This window comes from Mus caroli, unplaced genomic scaffold, assembly GCF_978045245.1.
Source record: "Mus caroli unplaced genomic scaffold, Mus_caroli_1 scaffold_11, whole genome shotgun sequence".
In the NCBI taxonomy this organism is placed as follows: domain Eukaryota; kingdom Metazoa; phylum Chordata; class Mammalia; order Rodentia; family Muridae; genus Mus; species Mus caroli.
The window spans coordinates 34,695,455-34,715,662 of NW_028227266.1; the positions used below are offsets into that span (position 1 = coordinate 34,695,455).

The 20,208-nt window shown below is 43.9% G+C and overlaps 1 protein-coding gene across 2 annotated transcripts in view; it reads left to right on the plus strand.

The window, feature by feature from the left end:
• Nucleotides 1–14,272: 14,272 nt before the first annotated feature.
• Msantd2 (Myb/SANT DNA binding domain containing 2) overlaps nucleotides 14,273–20,208 on the plus strand; it is a 34,698-nt gene continuing 28,762 nt past the window's right edge. For both annotated transcript variants that reach the window (XM_021172060.3, XM_029481575.2), the window contains exon 1: nucleotides 14,273–15,094. In XM_021172060.3, coding sequence (XP_021027719.2) covers nucleotides 14,321–15,094 — 774 coding nt within the window. In that variant the 5' untranslated portion in view covers nucleotides 14,273–14,320. The remainder of the gene's footprint in view (nucleotides 15,095–20,208) is intronic.

Sequence of the window (20,208 nt, forward strand, 5' to 3'; positions counted from 1 at the left end):
GGTGTGTGTGTCTATCTTGGTAATGGGGAGACCCCAGCATGCTGTATTTTGCAGAATAAAACACTCTGTATTTACATACTATTTGAGTGGGGGGGCGGGGAGACTTGTGGCACCTACTTGTAATCCCAGCATTCTGGAGGCACAGGCAAGAGGATCCCTGAGTTTGAGGCTAGCCTGGCCTATAGAGCTAGTTTCAGGACAGCCAGGGATACATAAAGAAACCCTATCTCCAAAAAGAAAAAGAAAAAGAAAAAAAAGAATTCCTCTAAATTCTGCCTGTAAAAGGGATAATTTCTCCTTCTGTTCATCTGTTACAGTGATGTTTTTGTACACTGTGTGAAGATATGTCTCTGTCCTTTCTTGCCTGCCTAAGGCACTTTCTGATTGGTTAAAATAAAAAGCCTATTAAAAGGCATGGTAGTAGGTGACATTCAGCAGAGAGATAGGAACTTTGGGAGGGAGTCAGGTGTTGGATGTATGAAACTGAGGAGAGGTAACCAGTCATGTGGCAGAACACAGAGTAGTATAAAGGTGTTAATATAAGTTAACTCTAGTTGGGGACCAAGCCTAAACTAAGACCAAAAGCATTGTAAATATATAGAGTTAGGAGATACCAAATGGAATTTACACATTCTGCCCTACCACCTCCTTACTTAAAACCCTGAAACAGCCGATGAGATAGCTCTGAAGTCAAGTATCTTCTTACCTGAATATGCATGCTACGGTATGCCCCACCCCCCCCACATCTATATACCCCACAACCGCATAGCACACACACACACACACACACACACACACATACCTACACACATAGATACCACACACATACACACACATTCCCATACTATGCGCACATACAGTAAACAAGTCCAAATACTGTTTGAGACATTATTAAAGATCTTCTCTCTCACACTGCCAAAGGCCAGCCACACAAGGACTACCTAGCATGAGTTGCCACTTCTCCTGCCACAGCAACTACTTCCTCATTCTTTCCCAGCACTGGCAGCTGTTGTTCCACCATTCTTCCAGCCTTCCCTCACAGCCTCCTTGGTGGGTATCCAGTTCTTAGTACCAGCTGGTCCGAAGGCAGAATTCCAACACGGCAGTAGAAGACTCAAGCCTGCAGAGGTTAGGCTCCAGCACAACGTGGCTTCTTCCACATTTTACAGATACAACCAAATCACAGGGCTATCTCAGATCCAGGGTGTAAGGAAAGTGACTCGGATGTTAACGAAAGTTATTAAATATTGGGACGGTGTTATACAAATTGTAGCAAATGGCTCTTTGCCAACATGTGCACAGACCTGTGGTAAGTTCCTGAAGGTGAACTTACTGAGTCAAACGTCTTAGCAGTTTTCTGAGACATTCCCATGTTGCCTTTCACAGAAGTTTCACTCAATCTGAATCCCACCTGTGATGTGTGAGGCCACCAGACCAGGTTTCCCTAGGCCTTACAATGTGGTATAATATCTAACAATTTTCCTTTGCCAATCTGATGGATTAAAACGTTATCTTCCTGTAGCTTTGACTCACATATCTCACACTAAGGAAAGGGATATTTTACTTAGTTATATTGATTTTTCTTGAAATTGGTCATTCATCAATCTCCTCTTGTCCCTTTGGTTTGTTGGCTATACTAAAGAACTAACTTGCACGTGTTATTGTAGTGTGCTTGGTACCAATTCTGGGACAGTTTACACAGTCTTTACTCTGAACTAGAAGTTTCCTTAGATACCCAATTTTGCTCCTAGGGAGGTCTACAAAGTCTCTCCTCCCCTGAGAAAGTCTGATAGTATGAGAGATCATGATGCCTCTTAAATAAGTAAATGTGCCAATTGCATTCATTATGTGCAGATTCATTTAATTTTAATGAACTAGTTATATATAAATCAGGAGTTCCCATGATTACTTGAAAGTTCCAAAAATCTTCTGGAACAAGTCTCAGAACTTGGGATTAACAGATGTAGCTCAACACTAACGAAATGATACAGTGAAGAACCAGCTGCTGCATTTGGTATAGGGGCTACATGTCTGCCCCAGCACTTGGAATGCTAAAGTAGGATTGTGAGTTCAAGGTTAGCCTGGACTACACAGCCAAACCCAGTCTCAAGAAATCAAAGCAAATAACCAGCCAAAGGTAGAAACGCCTTCAACAGAGGTCCCAAGTTTTACGTCTTGGGGTCAGTATCATCCTCCCAAATTTGATGTGTTTGAGGGTATGACCCATGATGACAACTGTAGTTCTATGGTATTGAACTCAGGTTGCAGTCAGTTAGAGAAGCGTGATTGACTCAAGTGTTACCCTCACTGGTGAACTCAGTTTCCAGTCACATTCCTGCTAGTGTCAGGCTGGCTTTATTCCTCCACCTTTCAGGGAATTTCAAAAGGTCAGAGAGAAGCTCTGAGGAATGTGTACAGAAGTCAGACCTTTCCCCAGGTAAAGGCAAATCTCCATAGCATATGCATCTATGTTCTTCTTTGGGGCCTTTTTTTTTTTTTTTTTTTTTTGGTTTTTAGAGACAGGGTTTCTCTGTATAGCCCTGGTTGTCCTGGAACTCACTTTGTAGACCAGGCTGGCCTCGAACCCAGAAACTCTGCCACCGGAGTGCTGGGATTAAAGGCGTGCGCCACCACACCTGGTGTTATTTTTTTAATCTTTTAATTTTTTCATTGAGCTCTGTTTTGATATTGAGACAGGGTTTTCCTCTTCAGCCTAAACTGGCCTAGGACTAACTTACTGTGAAGGCTGGCTTCAAACTCAAGGAAATCCTCCTGTCTCAGCCATATGAATGCTGAAATTACCAGTGTTATTACATCTATCTTTCTCTCCTAATTCTGAAAGTATTTTTATTATATAGCAGCAGAATAATTAAAACTGACACTTATACTTCATGGTTTGTGTGGCCAATGTCCCATGCTTCTGAAATATTTTAATCAACTTCTTAGTGTATCATTTCTTATGAAGGTATTTGTGGCATATGCTTTCTGGTTTCTCTTCATTCTCAGCTTAAAAAACAAAACAGTAACGAAACAACTGCATTATTATTATTTATAGGTGTGTGAGAGAGAATGTATGGATGTGTGGGGTTAGAGGGCAGGTTTTGGTAGCTGGTTCTTGGCTTCCACTGTGGATATCTTCAGGCCTGATAGGTCAAGCTCTTTTATCTGTTGAACCATATCACCAGCCTCACCTCTTCTGTTTTTTGGAAGGGACTCACTATGTAGCTCCACTATGTAGCTCGGGCTGGTCCAGAACTGACTCTGTAGAGCAAGTTAGCCTCAAACTCACATTGCTTCTGCCTCTGCCTGCTTCTGCTGTTTGCTGCCATACCCAGCTCACCAAACTGCCTCCTCCCCAACCCATTTGAACAAGGTCTCTCTATTGTGTATCTCTAACTGCCCTGTTCTTTATGCTGACCAGACTAGCCTCAAACTCATAGAGACCCACCTGCCTCTGCCACTGAGTGCTGGGATTAAAGTCATGCACCACCACACCCAACAACTCTTTTCTAAAAAGTATTTTGTTATATGTTTGTGCATGTATGAGTGTGGAATATGTGCCTGTGGGTATCAGAGGATAACCTTCAGGAGTTGGCTCTTTCCTTCCACTGTGGGTTCTGGAGCTCAGACTCAGACAATCAGGCTTGCATGTGAAAGAAAATAAAACTTGAGACCTGTGATTCATGTAATTTATGTCAAATAGCCCAAAGAGTTGTTTGTGAGCTTTGAAACCTGGGGCTGAGAACATAGCAGAACAGGTCAGGACATGCCCAGGCAGGCCTGTCATTAAGGCATTCCTGAGGCTGCTTGGCCATAAAGATAAAGAGAATGACATGTCCGGACTGGCCCAGAGCCTCCCTATCTCCCGCCCTTCTGACCCAAGTTAAATGTTATCTGCATGTACAGTCTGCTTATGTTTAAATAGACCAATCATGTGAAACTGTGCCAATTCCTCCCCCAGCCCCAGACCCTTTCCTATAAAAACCCTTAGCTTCCAAGCCTCGTAATCGAATCCACTGTCTCCTGCATGAGATATGTTTCAACCCAGAGCTCCGACATTAAACTACCTAGTGTATTTACATCAAGACGGTCTGTTTGTTCGTGATTCTTGGGTGCACACTGAATCGCCGAATTGGAGTTGAGTGGGGGGTTCCCCACTAGATTCTTTCACATGTAAACACCTTTACCCCTGATTCATCTCAAGGGCTCTCCTTTCATCCTCCTAGTAATGTGGTAACACAGTGCTTTAGGACAGACAGAATGTGAATTTCATGTCTCTAACTTCCTTCTTTTAGATGATCTCCCTCTCCCTCTCCCTCTCCCTCTCCCTCTCCCTCTCCCTCTCCCTCTCCCTCTCCCTCTCCCTCTCCCTCTCCCTCTCCCTCTCCCTCTCCCTCTCCCTCTCTCTCTTTCTTTCTTTCTCTCTCTCATTTCTCTTTCTCTCTCTTTTTAAAAAGATTTGTTTGAGCCGGGCGTGGTGGCGCACGCCTTTAATCCCAGCACTCGGGAGGCAGAGGCAGGCGGATTTCTGAGTTCGAGGCCAGCCTGGTCTACAAAGTGAGTTCCAGGACAGCCAGGGCTATACAGAGAAACCCTGTCTCGAAAAACCAAAAAAAAAAAAAAAAGATTTATTTATTTATTTATTAATTATATGTAAGTACACTGTAGCTGTCTTCAGACACTCCAGAAGAGGGCATCAGATTTCATTATGGATGGTTGTGAGCCACCATGTGGTTGATGGGATTTGAACTCGGGACCTTCAGAAGAACAGTCAGCGCCCTTAACCACTGAGCAATCTCGCCAGCCCCTCTCTTTCTCTTTTTTCTCTGTGTATCTATCTATTTATTTATTTAGCCCAGGGCTTGGAGCATGCTAGATAAATGCTCTACTCTTGAGCTATAACCCATCACTTCCTCTCTCCCTCTCCCTCTCCCTCTCCCCCTTCTCTCTCCAGTATCTCCCTATGTGTTAAATAGCAAAAACTTTTCCTGGGGAGACCCAACACACACATCTACTCACCCCAGATAGGGACCCCATGACAGAACAAAATATAACTTGGTGAACCAATACATTTTATTGGGGTTACTTACAGGAATATGGGTGAGGGGTTACTTATAGGACCAAAAAAGATTCAAAGACAACATCAAAGTCCACCCCAGCGTAAGTAACAGCACACAAAAGCTGGACATATGCACACATGTTGTAGGTAGCTCAACGATTTGAAGACTGCCCTTTCTGGTCCCTCGGTTGCTCTAAACCTCTTGTAAGCAGCTCCACTGGTTTCTGCTTCTTCTAGGCAGCCGGTTTGCTGTCAGAGGCTTCTCTGCCACTTTTGTTGGTTACACTGGCAAGCTAGAGCCTAATGAATCTGGTCAATTGCAGGGATTTCCTGAACAGTATTTTGAGTTGTTTTCCTTCCTGCTTAAGGAACTTCCCTGCAGGATGGAATGTTTCAACTGTTACAGAACATGTGGCTCTGGCTGATCAGGAACTCAATATGTAGACCAGATTGGCCTGGAACTCACAAGAGATCTACCTGTATCTGCCTCCCTAGTGCTAGGATTAAAGGCATTGAAAGACTCCAAAACTCCCAAAGGGAGGCACTTACTCAAGCCTCGGGTCAGCCGCGCACCCAAGAAGACACTGAGACCGAACTTAAGATGTATAGAGAGTAAGATTTAATATAGCAATGACAAGAAAGAACATAAAAAGCACATATACCAGATATCTGGGGTCGAAACTCGCAGAGGAGATTCGGCAATTAGCCCAAACTTTTCACAAGCTTTTATAGGAAATAGCCAGGTAAAAAGTACAAGTTTTACGTCACCAAGGTGTTCTGCCAAGGGGCTTTACATAACCAAGGGGTCGTGTCCTATATTTTGGCAATGTACTCGATCTATTGGAACATTACCAGGAGGCCCCTATCTCAAAAATGTTCTTGGCATAGTCTTCAGTTGGGAGGGGTAGGACTAGGTTTTTTCCAGGAGACCCCTTATCTAAAAAATGTTCCTGGAGCAGTTTCCAATTGGGAGGGGGTACCTTGGGGTAAAAAGTTCAGGAGTGCTCCGGGAACTATCTCTGGATGGGAGGGGTAAGAGAACTCTGAGCTGAAGAGTTCATGGAGAGTTCAGGTGTCCAGTAATTAACTCTTTCAGCATGTGGCACCATGGTTAGCCAGATTATCTATCTATCTATCTATCTATCTATCTATCTATCTATCTATCTATCTATCTATCTATCTGAAGATAGGGATTTTCTGTGCAGCCTGGCTATCCTGAAACTTGCTCTATAGACCAAGGTTGCCTTGAATTTAGAGATCCATTTGCCTCTGCTTCCAGAGGGTTGGGATTAAAGGTGTGTGCCACCGTAGCCCAGCAGATTATTATTTTTTTTTTTTTTGAGTTTCATGAGAGATCAGTAATAACTCAAGGAATACAATTTGTCAACTAGCATTTCATAAACATTTATTTCTTCAGACATTCAGTGGCAGCCGGGCTTTCTCTCTCTCTCTCTCTCTCTCTCTCTCTCTCTCTCTATATATATATATATATATATATATATATATATACACACCTTCAACAAGCCTGAAGCAGGCTGAGCCAGACCTTGACTTTGCTGCCATTAAGGAGATTACCTAGGGTGGAGCCTGCCTCCATTGATCACTCTATTGTTTAGCCACTGTCACTGCTGCTACCTGCTGGGAGCCTAGCTATTCTGGAGACTACAGTGGTCACCTGCAGCTGGGCTCCAAGGATGAATTGATGGGAATGGGCCTCCCCCCTCCTTTATAAAGCGTGTCCACCATTAAACATTAGAACCTTGAGCAGACTAGTTGTCTTGGTTCCATTCTTTCTTTTTTTTTGGTTTTCCGAGACAGGGTTTCTCTGTGTAGCCCTGGCTGTCCTGGAACTCACTTTGTAGACCAGGCTGGCCTCGAACTCAGAAATCTGCCTGCCTCTGCCTCCCGAGTGCTGGGATTAAAGGTGTGCGCCACCACGCCCGGCCCATTATTTCTTGACATGAGAGCCACAGGCTGGCCCCAACAATATACATATTTATTTTAAATATTTATTTATTTTATGTATATGAGTACACTGTAGCTGTCTTCAGACACACCAGAAGAGGGTATTGGATCTTGTTACTGATGGTTGTGAGCCACCATGTGGTTTCTGGGAATTGAACTCAGGACATCTGGAAGAACAGAGCAATCAGTGCTCTTAACCTCTGAGCCATCTCTTCAGCCCCGATTAATTTTTTGGTTTTGTTTTGTTTTTTTGAGACAGGGTTTCTCTGTAAAGCCCTGGCTGTCCTGGAACTCACTTTGTAGACCAGGCTGGCCTCGAACTCAGAAATCCGCCTGCCTCTGCCTCCCACCTCCCAAGTGCTGGGATTAAAGGCATGTGCCATCACTGCCTGGTTTTTGTTTTGTTTTGTTTTGTTTTGTTTTGTTTTGTTTTGTTTTGTTTTGTTTTGTTTTGTTTTGTTTTTAGGAAATGTTTAGGTAGGCATGGTGGTGCTTGCCTTTAGTCTTAGGACTCCTGATGCAGAGACCAGAGTATCTCTGTGAATTCAAGTACAGCCACTTCTAATTAGAGGCTGGTGAGTTGGCTAAGAGCCTACACTTCTCTTCCAGAGGACCCAGATTCTGTTATTAGCACCCATGTCAGATAGCTTATAGCTAGCTACCAGGGAGTTCCTGTGATCTACATGGTGGAAAGAGAGAACAAGTTGTCCTCTGACCTCTGCACAAGCACTGTAAGCTCATGCTCCCGCCTTCAGTTAAAAAATGCACGTACATATATAAAAATGTGTATACATGTATATTCTTCCCTATGTGTTGATGGAATGCCTAGTGAAATAGTATGTTGGTATATCTGCTCAATAATTTGATTTATGAATGTCATGTTTTAGTATTTATCACCTACCCATTGGATTCATGTCATTTAAGTGGCACAAAGATAAGAATTTTTCTGACAAAATGTTTATCTTTGTTAGCAATTGAAGAAATACAAATGAAATAATGAAACACTATTTTTAACCTTTCAATTTCCAAATAATTTAAAATGATAGCATAAGCATGAATTCTCTTTATATTCAGCAAATAAAAGGAAGAGATTTCCATTTCTAAAGGATTTCATAATACCGATTTGACAATGCTACTCAGAAATAAAAGGAAATGAACTCCCTGGAGGTGGTGGCAAGAGATTGACAAGGGGTTGTGGGATAGGTGTATTTCTCCGCAATGCTAAAAAGAATGTAAACTGGAAGAAATTTTCTATAGAAAAATTTTGACAAATATCAAAATCTTCAAAAACATAAGAACCTGACATTCTTCTTCTAAGTATGTATATTAGGAAAAGATCACACTGGAAGATTTAGTTACAAGACTTCTAATCCTACATGAACAAGGTTTCATTCTGTAGAATCATTACCATATCACATTCTGAAAAAGGCAAACTATAAAGACAGTAAAGGCTGGTGAGGTAGTAAAGGTGCTTGCTCCCAAACCTGAGGGCCTCAGTTCCATCCCTGGGTACATCTGTGGATGATTGAGGACAACTTGGCAAGGTCACTCTCTCTTTCCACAATATGGATCCCCAGGATTGAACTTAAGTCATTAAGCTAGGCAGCAAGTGCCCACTGAACCAACTTAAAAACAGTAGCTCGGGCTGGAGAGATGGCTCAGAGGTTAAGAGCACTGACTGCTCTTCCAAAGGTCCTGAGTTCAATTCCCAGCAGCCACATGGTGGCTCACAACCATCTATTATAGGACCTTCCGGTGTGTCTGAAGACAGCTACAATGTACTCATATAAATAAAATAAATAAATCTTAAAACCAAACCAAACCAACCAAACAAACAAAAAACCCAGTAGCTCGATTGAGATAGAGCTAACATACAAGGAGCTGAAGCTATTTAAAGTTTGTTATTTGATCTTTTCTTTAAATGTGTGAGCCCATGAGTACAGGTGTGCTCACCCCTCTGTGTCTGCCCCACACGTGCTACCTTGCTTGTCTTTTGAATGGGATAAACATTCCCAGCAGCCCGTATAGCATCTTCCAGCACAATGAAAGCTAGTCATCATGGAGGACACTTCCAGCTCAGATCCAGCTTGAATTCCCATATCCTGCAAATGAAGCCTGTGTTGTCTTAAGCAGTAGGGCCTTACCGTCTAGTCCTATTTAAAAGCCTGATTCTACAACTAAACTACCAGCTCTTTAGAAATCTCTATCAGTGTCATTGTACTGAGCTAGCCCACACTTCTCTTGAGCGCCTCCAAAGCCAAGAGGGCTCCCCAGCTCTCTTTCCTAGAATACTATTCTACTGTGTCCTGTCAGATGCTTCTTTGTTGTCCCTGCAAGTCTAAAGAGGAAAACCTCTTACTCGGGACTCCCTCCATAAAGCTCTTCCAAGCCAAAAGACAGAGCTCCCAAAGGTCCAGTTGCCATAAAGGAAGTCTCCATCTCCTGCCCTACACAGCTTAGCACACTGTACCATATCACTGTAATGGTGGGGGGACTCCGAGCTAAGTCAGTAAGGGCAGAACCATTTCCCCTTTAAGGTGGGGCAGCTCAGACCACCCAGTTGGTTTTGCCTTGGGTAATAGGTCAAAGACCACAAGACCGCCCAAGCAATTTGCCTTAAAATAGGCAGGAACTTTACATTCTTTTTTTTTTTTTTAATTTTTTTTATTAGGTATTTTCCTCAATTACATTTCCAATGCTATCCAAAAAGTCCCCAATACACTCCCCACCCCAGTCCTCTACCCACCCACTCCCACTTTTTGGCCCTGGCATTCCCCTGTACTGGGGCATATAAAGTTGGCAAGTCCAATGGGCCTCTCTTTCCAGTGATGGCCGACTAGGCCATCTTTTGATACAAATGCAGCTAGAGTCAAGAGCTCTGGGGTACTGGTTAGTTCATAATAATGTTCCACCTATGGGGTTGCAGTTCCCTTTAGCTCCTTGGGTACTTTCTCTAGCTCCTCCATTGGGGGCCCTGTGATCCATCCAATAGCTGACTGTGAGCATCCACTTCTGTGTTTGCTAGGCCCCGGCATTGTCTCACAAGAGACAGCTATATCTGGGTCCTTTCAGCAAAATCTTGCTAGTGTATGCAATGGTGTCAGCGTTTGGAAGCTGATTATGGGATGGATCCCTGGATATGGCAGTCTTTAGATGGTCTATCCTTTCTTCACAGCTCCAAACTTTATCTGGAACTTTACATTCTTTAGCTTTAACAAAGGAAGCTTTCAGACTGCATCTCTACAGGACACTCCTAACTGCATCCGACAAATGCATTATCTCTCTAAACATACACTATATATATATATATATATATATATATATATATATATATATATGCAGGCACTCACAGCTATACACAAAATAAAAGCAAATTAATATTTAAATTCAGGAAAACACCTGATACAAAGTGACACCTGAAGGAAGTGACAGAGAGTAAAGGGATAGTCTAAAGTAGTCAGATAGTGTATATTGTTTAATACTTTATTTCATATACTGCCTTACAAGTAGATGTTTATTTATTTACTAGATGTTTATTTATTTACAACTATCATTCGGATTCACAGTTTTACTTTTTAGGATGCTACTGGAATTTTAATCTTGCTACAATTTTTTCTTATTAGGGAGGCTCAGAGGTATGGGAAAGAAGAGGAATGAAACAGAAATAAGTAGTGACTGAAGTCTGTGAGAGGGGAGCCCTATAAGTCGGCTTTATCTAGAAAGGCTTCCTGAGTGAGACTTGATTTGAGAATCATCCAGAATTAGGTGACAGAAGGGAGGACTACTGTCAGGCTTACATTAAGAGAAAAATAAATCAGTAATTTAAAAGCTCTTTGGAATTTCTCATTTTGTATATGATTTAAGAATGACTCTTGTGTGGAGATGGCAACCAGTGGGCAGCAGAACAACATCAGCATGGTGGTCATCCGAGGAAACAGCATCATCAAGTTAGAAGCCTTGGAAAGAGTCTGACCAGTGCTCAGCAAGCAGTGTGTACACATCCCTCCCCAAAGGCCTGTTTGGTTGTGATGTAGAATTAGGTCGTGTACATTTTCATATGGGACTTTTTACTAAATAAACTTTTGTGATACTCAAAAAAAAAAAAAAGACTCTCCCTTTTATGTATGCTCAGTACTTTATATTAAAAACAAAAACCTGGGCCTCATGCAGTGTTTACTGTGAACTGTCCAATATTTTCAGGTTCATCCACTATTTTCAGGTTCTTCCTGTATTTACCCATTTAACTCTTAAATAATGCTGTGAGATCTGCCTCACTTCTTAGATGAAGAAATTGTTGCAGGTCACAGAAGTGGAATTTGAAGCCAGGCATTCAGATTTCAGAATCCTTAGCCTTATCCAAGATGACTGCGTCTTGCTTTTAGATAAAAGGGAACCACTAGTACATGAAAGACAGAGCCAGGCAGATCAGGGGTTCAAGGTCATCTTTGACTATAGTTAGGACTTGTCCAAATAAATACATTCTGTAACGGCTCTTAAGAATTCTTTAGGGCTGGTGAGATGGCTCAGTGGGTAAGAGCACCCGACTGCTCTTCCGAAGGTCCAGAGTTCAAATCCCAGCAACCACATGGTGGCTCACAACCATCCGCAGCGAGATTTGGCGCCCTCTTCTGGAGTGTCTGAAGACAGCTACAGTGTACTTACATATAATAAATATATAAATCTTTAAAAAAAAAAAAAAAAGAATTCTTTATACAGCAAACTTAACAAAATACAGTGGTCTCACTTTGTAGTGCTGGCCTGGAACTCATGTAAGACTAGGCTAGTCACAGAACTCTTATCTGCTTCTGTCTCCTGAGTGCTGGGGTTAAAGCATGCTACGATGGCATTTTACTATGACAGATGAAGATAGTTATGCCTGATTTTGCCTGATTTTATTACTTAAAGCATAATCCTTTGGCTTTTCAACAATGACCACCGCTATTCTGTAACTGGCTGACTTCAGCTTTTTCTTTTCCTTTCAAAACCATAACATATATTTGTTAGTTATAAAAACACTGAGTGACTGAGAGAGACTGCATAATTTATTCATAATATCATTGGTCAGCTGCCTCAGTTACAGTCTGCTTTAAAAACAAAAAACAGAGGCAGGCTGATTTCTGAGTTCTAGGCCAGCCTGGTCTACAAAGTGAGTGCCCAGGACAGCCAGGGCTATAACAGAGAAACCCTGTCTCGAAAAAACAAAAAACAAACAAACAGAACCAACAAAAAACCCTTAATTTTTTTTTTTTTAATTATCTTGCGTTGAAGAAGTAAAACGTAAAAACAAAATTCTAGGCCTTTGGGCCCATGCTTGGGAGTGGGGCCTTTGTGGCTCAGTGCTCTGAGGTGTGCTTGTCATAAAACAGATAGTGACATTCCTTCCTCCACCCACCCGCTTCCTGGGTTCAAAGAGTGTTCATTCAAAGAAAGTCACCCTGACCATTACCGGAACCTGCAATGCAAATGTACTATTGTTAGGGGCTCTTAGAAACTGTCTTGAGATAACCTGATACTTGTGACTCTTTTTTTTTTTTTTTTTTGGTTTTTCGAGACAGGGTTTCTCTGTATAGCCCTGGCTGTCCTGGAACTCACTTTGTAGACCAGGCTGGCCTCGAACTCAGAAATCCGCCTGCCTCTGCCTCCCGAGTGCTGGGATTAAAGGCGTGCGCCACCACGCCAGGCTTCCTTGTGACTCTTAACTGGTATTTTTGGTATTTTCCAACAACGTCCTCCCCACCTCCTTGAGTTGTGGTTTCTTCCTTTAAATACCCCCTTATCCAGCTACTCGGGGCGCCACGGTCCTCTACCCCTGCATGGTGTATGACCGTAGGCCCGAGAGCGCTCTTGAACAAAAATCCTCTTGCAGTTTGCAGCAAGACCGTTTCTTGTGGGTGTTTTTGGGGTGTCACCTCTCCTGAGTCAGAACATGCGGGGGTCCTCACGTTGTGGGTCTTTCAGCGTGGGGCCTGGAGAGATTACTCATTAGTTACTCTTACAAGGGTCTCAGAACCTGCAGATGGCTTGCAAGTCTTGTAATTCCAGTTCTAAGGGATCTGATGCCTTTTGCTGACTGTTACCAACATCAGGCCCCTTCACACATAGGCAAACGTTTATACACATAAAACTAAAGGAACACATTTTAAAATGAAGTTTTATTTTGTGTGTGTGTAAGTGTGGGGATATGGGTGGCATATCCCATGCGTGACAGTCAAAGAACAAGTCGTGAGAGCCGGTTGTCTTCGGTCATCAGGCGGGCTTGGCAGCAAATACCTGTACCGGTTGAGCCATCTCTCTGTGCCACTACTGAGGTTTTAAAGTTAATGATCTGAGATAAACAGGATTTCCATTTTAAAAGAATATGTAAATTGACTAGGTTGTGATGGCAGCTCAGGCCTTTAATCCCAACATTCCAGAGGCAGAGGCAGAGGCAGAGGCAGAGGCAGGCGGAGTTTGAGGCCAGCCTGGTCTACAGACTTGGTTCCAGGACAGCCAGGGTAACACAGAAAAACCTTGTGTCAAAAACCAAACTAAAACCACACAAACAAGGTTATATCTTTTTTTTTTAATTTTTAATATTTTTTTATTATATATTTTCCTCAATTACACAAGGTTATATCTTATAGCTATATGATACTTCAATGTTCAAGACTTTACGGAAATATTCAGGAGTGAGTGATGAGTGCTAATTTACTACTAGGTCACAGGAACAGTTTCATTTCCTTGAACTTGACTGGGAAATTTTAAACCAGTTCCAAATCCCAGTGGACTGAGATACCGGAGTAGCTATTCTGCTGGGCTCTGGATCTCTTTCATGCCCCCCCCCCCCCATTATAGATGCTGTATAAAAGCAAGAAAGACATTTACTTTGTCATTGGCCACACAGTTACTCAGAGGAACAAGAAAACAAACGAAACGAAGCTTGTGGGTGTGGCTCAGTGACAGGGTGTTTGCCTAGCAGAACACGTGAGTGCAATCGGAGTTGCTATAGTGGCTGAGTTTCTTGGCTAAAGCGTGCAAACTCTAGCTCATATGAATCTGTTCTCGAAAGTCTTGTCCAGAACCACTACAAGCAGCCTTCGCGCCTTGCCTTCTTCCACATACCCTTTGTAGGGTTTCCTAGTCTCCAATTTGGACATCGGTCCCCCGTACCTAAAGGCGGGCTTAGAGGGAGAATAGGCTCAGGGGCGGAGACAGGAAGACAGAAATACCCAATTCGTCCTTAATTCGAGTGTTGTGAGGGTTGAGATTGGAAAGGAAGTGGGGAGGCTCCAACCAGTCCTTCACTCCCGCGCCCTCATGCCCCCACCCTTCTCTGCTCGGAGCTTGGGTGCGCCGGGTCCCAGCTTCTCCTCCCGGGAGAGGAGCGGCCCGCACCAACTGGCTGGAGGGGAAAGGCGAAGATCTGCGGGCTGCTTGGGCCAGCCAGACACATCCTCGGGGCCCTCTGACCGCCGCCAGCCACTCAGCCCCGAGCCAGGCCCCAGGGCAGCCCCGGAGACCCCGGTGGCCGGATGCAGGGGTGCGTCACTTCCGGGCGGTGCAGCGGCGGCGGCTTGGAAGATGGCTGCGCCCTGTGGCTCGGAGCTGCCCGCCAACTCGCCGCTCAAAATTCCGAAGATGGAGGTGCTTTCCCCGGCGTCTCCCGGCGACCTGAGCGACGGGAACCCATCGCTGTCCGACCCTTCCACGCCTCGGGGAGCCTCCCCTCTCGGGCCCGGCAGCGCGGCGGGCTCGGGGGCCGCGGCGTCCGGGGGTCTCGGGCTGGGGCTGGGGGGCCGCGGCGCTGCCTCGTCCTCGGTCTCCTTCTCGCCCGGCGGCGGCAGTGGCGGGGCTGCGGCGGCCGCTGCCGCCGCCTGCCGGGGTATGTCGTGGACGCCGGCAGAGACGAACGCGCTCATCGCTGTATGGGGCAACGAGCGGCTGGTGGAGGCGCGGTACCAGCAGCTGGAGGGAGCCGGCACGGTATTCGGCAGCAAGGCCCCTGGGCCGGCCATGTACGAGCGCGTGTCCCGGGCCCTGGCCGAGCTGGGCTACGAGCGGACCCCGTCCCAGTGCCGGGAGCGCATCAAGGTAACCGGCCGCTCTGCCCGGGGCAGCGAACCAGAGGCAGAGAAGGCGGGGAAACGGGCCTGGGGGCGGGGGCCGGGCCGAGCACGGGGCTCCCCTCCCGGGCCCCGGGTATCCCTTGTGTCTGCTCCGCCTCTTTCTTCTCTCCCTGGGAAGGGGCGCTTCTTTCCAGATGGCCGCCAGCCCGTAGGTTTCCTGAGTTTGAAGTTGGGCGTGTCTGCCGCCGCCCCTCTTTCTTGCCAATTGAGGATGTTCCTGCGCTCTGAAGTTGGTAGTTTCTCTCATTGTGCGCGGGGCCCGCAACTGTCGTGGGTGCTGTCGCCCGCACTGCTTTGTTCCCAGATAGAGGGACTCCCAGACTGAAGCTTTCCAGCTGGGATGGAATTGAGGAAGGGTAGCAGAGGGCCGGATGAGCGCCCAGTGTAAGATTTTTTTCCTTTAAGTGCTGAAGTTTCAAGAATAGAGCATTGGGACGGCTGGCCTTTTGTGTCAGTCGCTTTGCTTGTCAGTTGAGGTGATACAAGGACTAGCAAGATTTGAGGTGCTTTTGGAGAGCTGGAAAGGCTTAGTGAAAGAAAGGTCGTGTATTGTTATCGTGGACGTAGAGGACACCTTGAACGTTAGTCTGCTTGAGGGCTCTTTTGGAATTTGGAACTGGCGATCTTTTCAGAGTCAGGTTGCCTTGAGAGTCAGGAGGCTTCTAATTCCGAGGAAGCCCTTTCTTGACACCCAGGTTTTTTTCTGCTTTAGTTAGGGTGCCCGGATGCGGACAAGTAAAACCGAGTATGCATCTGGCTATCCTTATGCATCAGCATGTTTAAATGTGGAGGCTTAATGTGGGTTAATTTTACCATCAGCCTGCATATCGGTTTACTGTTTCTAATGAGTTGTCTAGGCCTTCATATCTGCCTTTGCAGACAAGGATCTGTACTTTAGTTAAGTTCTTCCCTCTTTCTAGTATCTGCTCAGAGTTTCTCCCAGTTTTCGTTGAAAACATTACATTGTGTTTACGTAGTGTTCACTTCTGATAGTGAAGGCTACTTTTTCTGGGGCCGAAGAACAGTCACAACTGAGAATATCACATTAGCAAACAACCATAATACTCAGTAAGAATAGTTGTTTAAGTAAGGGTAATCACACTGAATGGGGGAAGGGGGGGAGATTGTCCCATAGTTCATGAAGCCTTGGCTTCAAAGATGTTCATTTGGAGACGTTGCTACTTAGAAAATTTGGTCCAGAAACAGCTGTTTCATTGTTAACTGTTAGATTAATTTTACACCCATTAGAAAGCTAAGTTAGATTATTTGATTATGTACATTTGAGGATTCTTATTGAGCTCCTTTGTTAAACAAGAATGTCATTGAGATAATATGTACTAGTGAAAAACTACTGTTGCTTGGATTTCATTCATTGCGCTATTCAGGATTGTTCATGTTAAATTTGGGGCAGTTTCTTTGAGCTGTCCTGTATAGCATCCACCCACAAACTTTTCTGGAGTTCTGAGAGTGTCTTAGGCATTTGTAAATTATGCCTGTTTTCTTGATTTTTATTCATAGGATTTTCAAAGTGTACTATCAAAACCTTGCTGAATGTAAATCTCTCCATAAAATTGTTTCTCAAACAACCAGGGGATATCTAGTTGGAATGCTTCATTGTCCAGTTATGAGAAGGAAATCTAAAGCAAAGAAAGGAGATTGAGCCTCTGAAGAATTTAGAGGATCAGTTTACCTGTTTTCAGACAGGTAAGATCAAGTTGACCTCAAACTTTTAGTCTTGTGAGATTATGAGATGTTGATGGGTTGATTCTCTGATACTCCGTAGCAGTTAACAGACAAGGAGGGATGACAAATGTTTGCTTTTGATCAAGAAACACAGACTCTGTTAATGTTGATATTTTCTGCCAGAATTAAGGACAAGTTCTAGTCTGGTCCCTCCACAAACCAGCATTCAGTAGGCACTGAATAAATACTTTGCTCATCTAAGAAAGTATAGAAAGAGTTTTGGAAGGTATTCTTTTTTTTTTTTTTTGACTTTTTGTTGCTGTGATAAAACACTGACCAAAACCAGTGTGGAGGAAAGGGTTTGTTTGACTAACAGCTTATAGCTTATTATTTAGGGAAGCCAGGTATTTTAGTTTACTATTGCTTTGAAGAGATACCATGACCAAGGCAATGTATTAAAGACAGCATTTAATTGCAGGCTTGTTTACAGTTTCAGAGGGTGAGTCTTGGTCCAGGATCATCATGGTGGTCCAAGCCTGGCAGCAGGCATGGCGCTGGAGCAGTAGCAAAGAGCTTACACTGATTCTCAAGCAGGACACAGAGAGGAAGAGATTGAGCTTTTGAAACCTCAGAGTTTACCCCTGGGGACAAATCTCATTCCCCAAGACCTTACTTCCTAATCCTTCCCAAAACAGTTCTACCAACTAAAGCCAAGCGTTTAAATATGTGAGTCTGTAGGACCTGAAGCAGAGACCACACAGGAACACCACATACTGGCTGGCTTCCTTGGCTTGCTCTGCTACCTTTCTTTCATAGTTCAGGTGTACCTTCCCAGGGATGGCACCACCTACAGTAGGCTGGGCCCACCTATATCAATTAGCAATTGGGAGAATGCCTTACAGACATGGTTACAACTAGTCTAGTAGAGGCATTTCCTCAACTGAATTTCCCTCTTCTCAGGTGTATCTAGGTTTGTGTCAAGTTGATACAAACTGTGACTGAATGTATAAACATTTATAGTAGTGTTATTGAAAATTAAAAACATGGACTTTGGAACCCAATTTTAAAAATATTGCATTAAAGCTAAGCTTTAAAAGGCTGAGGAGTTGGCTCTGTGGTAGAGTGCTTGCCTATTTTCTATAAGGCCATGGAGTCAAATACAAAAAAACCCTAGCAATGAAATTTCCCCTAGCTCTATCCTTTTAGAAAACTGTAAATGTGATCTTTAGCTCAGAAGCAAAGAGTCACTGAGAACAGAGTCATGAGGTAGCTGCCTAGGGAATAAAGATTGTAATTAGGAAAAGTACAACCCTAAGTTTTTAGAACCTTTGACCCAAAAACAAATCTCTAGGTCCCAGTTTTTAGAAGTGGCAGTTAAGAACAGTAATGTGGAATTGTCATCGTGTCCCTATATATGAGAAATGCAAAAAGGAAATGCAGGGGCTGGAGAGCCAGCCCAGAGAGCAGTTTACAAAAAAATCCAGTAATACCTTTGTCTTTAGTTGTGCAAAATAAATGAAGACCAGAAAGTTGGTTTTTTTTTTTTTTTTTTTTTTTTTTTGGATTTATCAATCCTGGAGGGGAGAAGCGGTTCGGAAGTGGTAAGTTTTGAGATAGGGTCTCTCTGTGTAGCTTTGGCTGTCCTGGAACTTGCTCTGTAGACCAGGCTAGATTTGAACCCAGAGATTTTCTGCCTCTGTCTCCAGAATGCTCGGATTAAAGGATGGGATTAGCAGGGCAGTGGTGGGGCACGCCTTTAATCTCAGCCCTTGGGAGGCAGAGGCAGGTGGATTTCTGAGTTTGAGGCCAGCCTGTTCTATCTACAAAGTGAGTTCCAGGACAGCCAGGGCTATACAGAGAAACCCTGTCTCAAAACAAAACAAAACAAAACAAAACAAAACAAAACAGAAGAGGGAAAAAAAAAAAAGGATGGGATTAAAGCTACCACTGCCTGGCTGGCTATTTTGGCTGTTTATTTCCTTCCTTCCTTCCTTCCTTCCTTCCTTCCTTCCTTCCTTCCTTCCGTGTATATGAGCACGCTGTAGTGTCTTCAGACACAACAGAAGAGGGCACCAGATCCCATTACAGATGGTTGTGAGCCACCATGTGAGTGGTGGGAATTGAACTCAGAACCTCTGGAAGAGCAGTCAGTGCTCTTAACTGCTGAGCCATCTCTCCAGCCCCTTTTTATTTTAGGTGAGTGTGTGAGTACACCAAGTGAGCATCTGGTGCTTGCAGAGGTCAGATGAAAGCATTTGATCCCCTGGACCTGGAGTTATGGATGATTGTGAGCTATCAATTGGGTGGGTGCTGGGAACTGATCCCTGGGTCCTCAGCAAGAGCAGCAAGTCTTTATTTATTACTAAGTCATTTCTCCAGCCCCCAAACCAGGAAATTCTTGTGTAGAGTAATGAAGCTTATTTAAATGTACGCTCAGAGGTAGGATGTCAGTGTTAGCATGTGGTTAGTATGTGGAATTGCCCTGGGTTCAATTCTCAGCATTGCAGAGCAAACAAAACACCGTAACAGGATGTAGGCAATACTGTATATATTGTCCAATCCATGGCTTCCTTGCAGTGTTCTCTAAACTATTCTTACAAAAAGCAATCAACAAAAGCCTTAATAACAGAGGCTCACAGAGAGAAAGAATACCACACGAGTGAGTTATATTTCTTTTGTAATATATTTGAAATTCCTATAAGCATTTAGTTATGTAACGCCAGTAAAAGGGATGGACCGATGGTTCAAGGGTTACGAGCACTGTTCTTTCACAGGATCTGGATGTGGACATTCTTTCACAGCATCCACATGTAGGCTCACAAACATCTCCTTTCAGGGAATCTGATGGCCTCTTCTGGTTTCCAGGGGCACCAGCTACACAGTGATGACACGGACATATATACATGCAGGCAAAATACATGTATATTTTAAACAGGGGGTGTAGGGTATAGATAGAGATACATACCAGTAAACTTTTTCTTTTTTCGTTTTTTTTTGAGATGTGGTTTCATATAATGTAGGGTGGCTTTGAACTTGATATGTAGTTGAGGCTGGTCATAAACTTGTGATCCTCTTGCTTCTACCTTGTGAGTGCTGGCATTATAGGAAGGTGCCACCATGCCTATAAATAATTTCATGCTCTAATAAATAATTTCATCTTGATTTGAAAAGTAGTAATCAGTTTTTACACTTAGATAATTTCTAACATGGAGTTGCTGGCCTTCCTCCTAAAAAGGCACTGGGAAGCTGACTCCTATCCTAGCTCCTCGCCCAACTACTGTCTTAAAGTATAATACTTCTCTGGACTGTACTTTTTACTTATACAACAAAAATATTAAGATTATAAATATTAATAATGGGGCTGGTGAGATGGCTCAGCGGTTAAAAGCACTGACT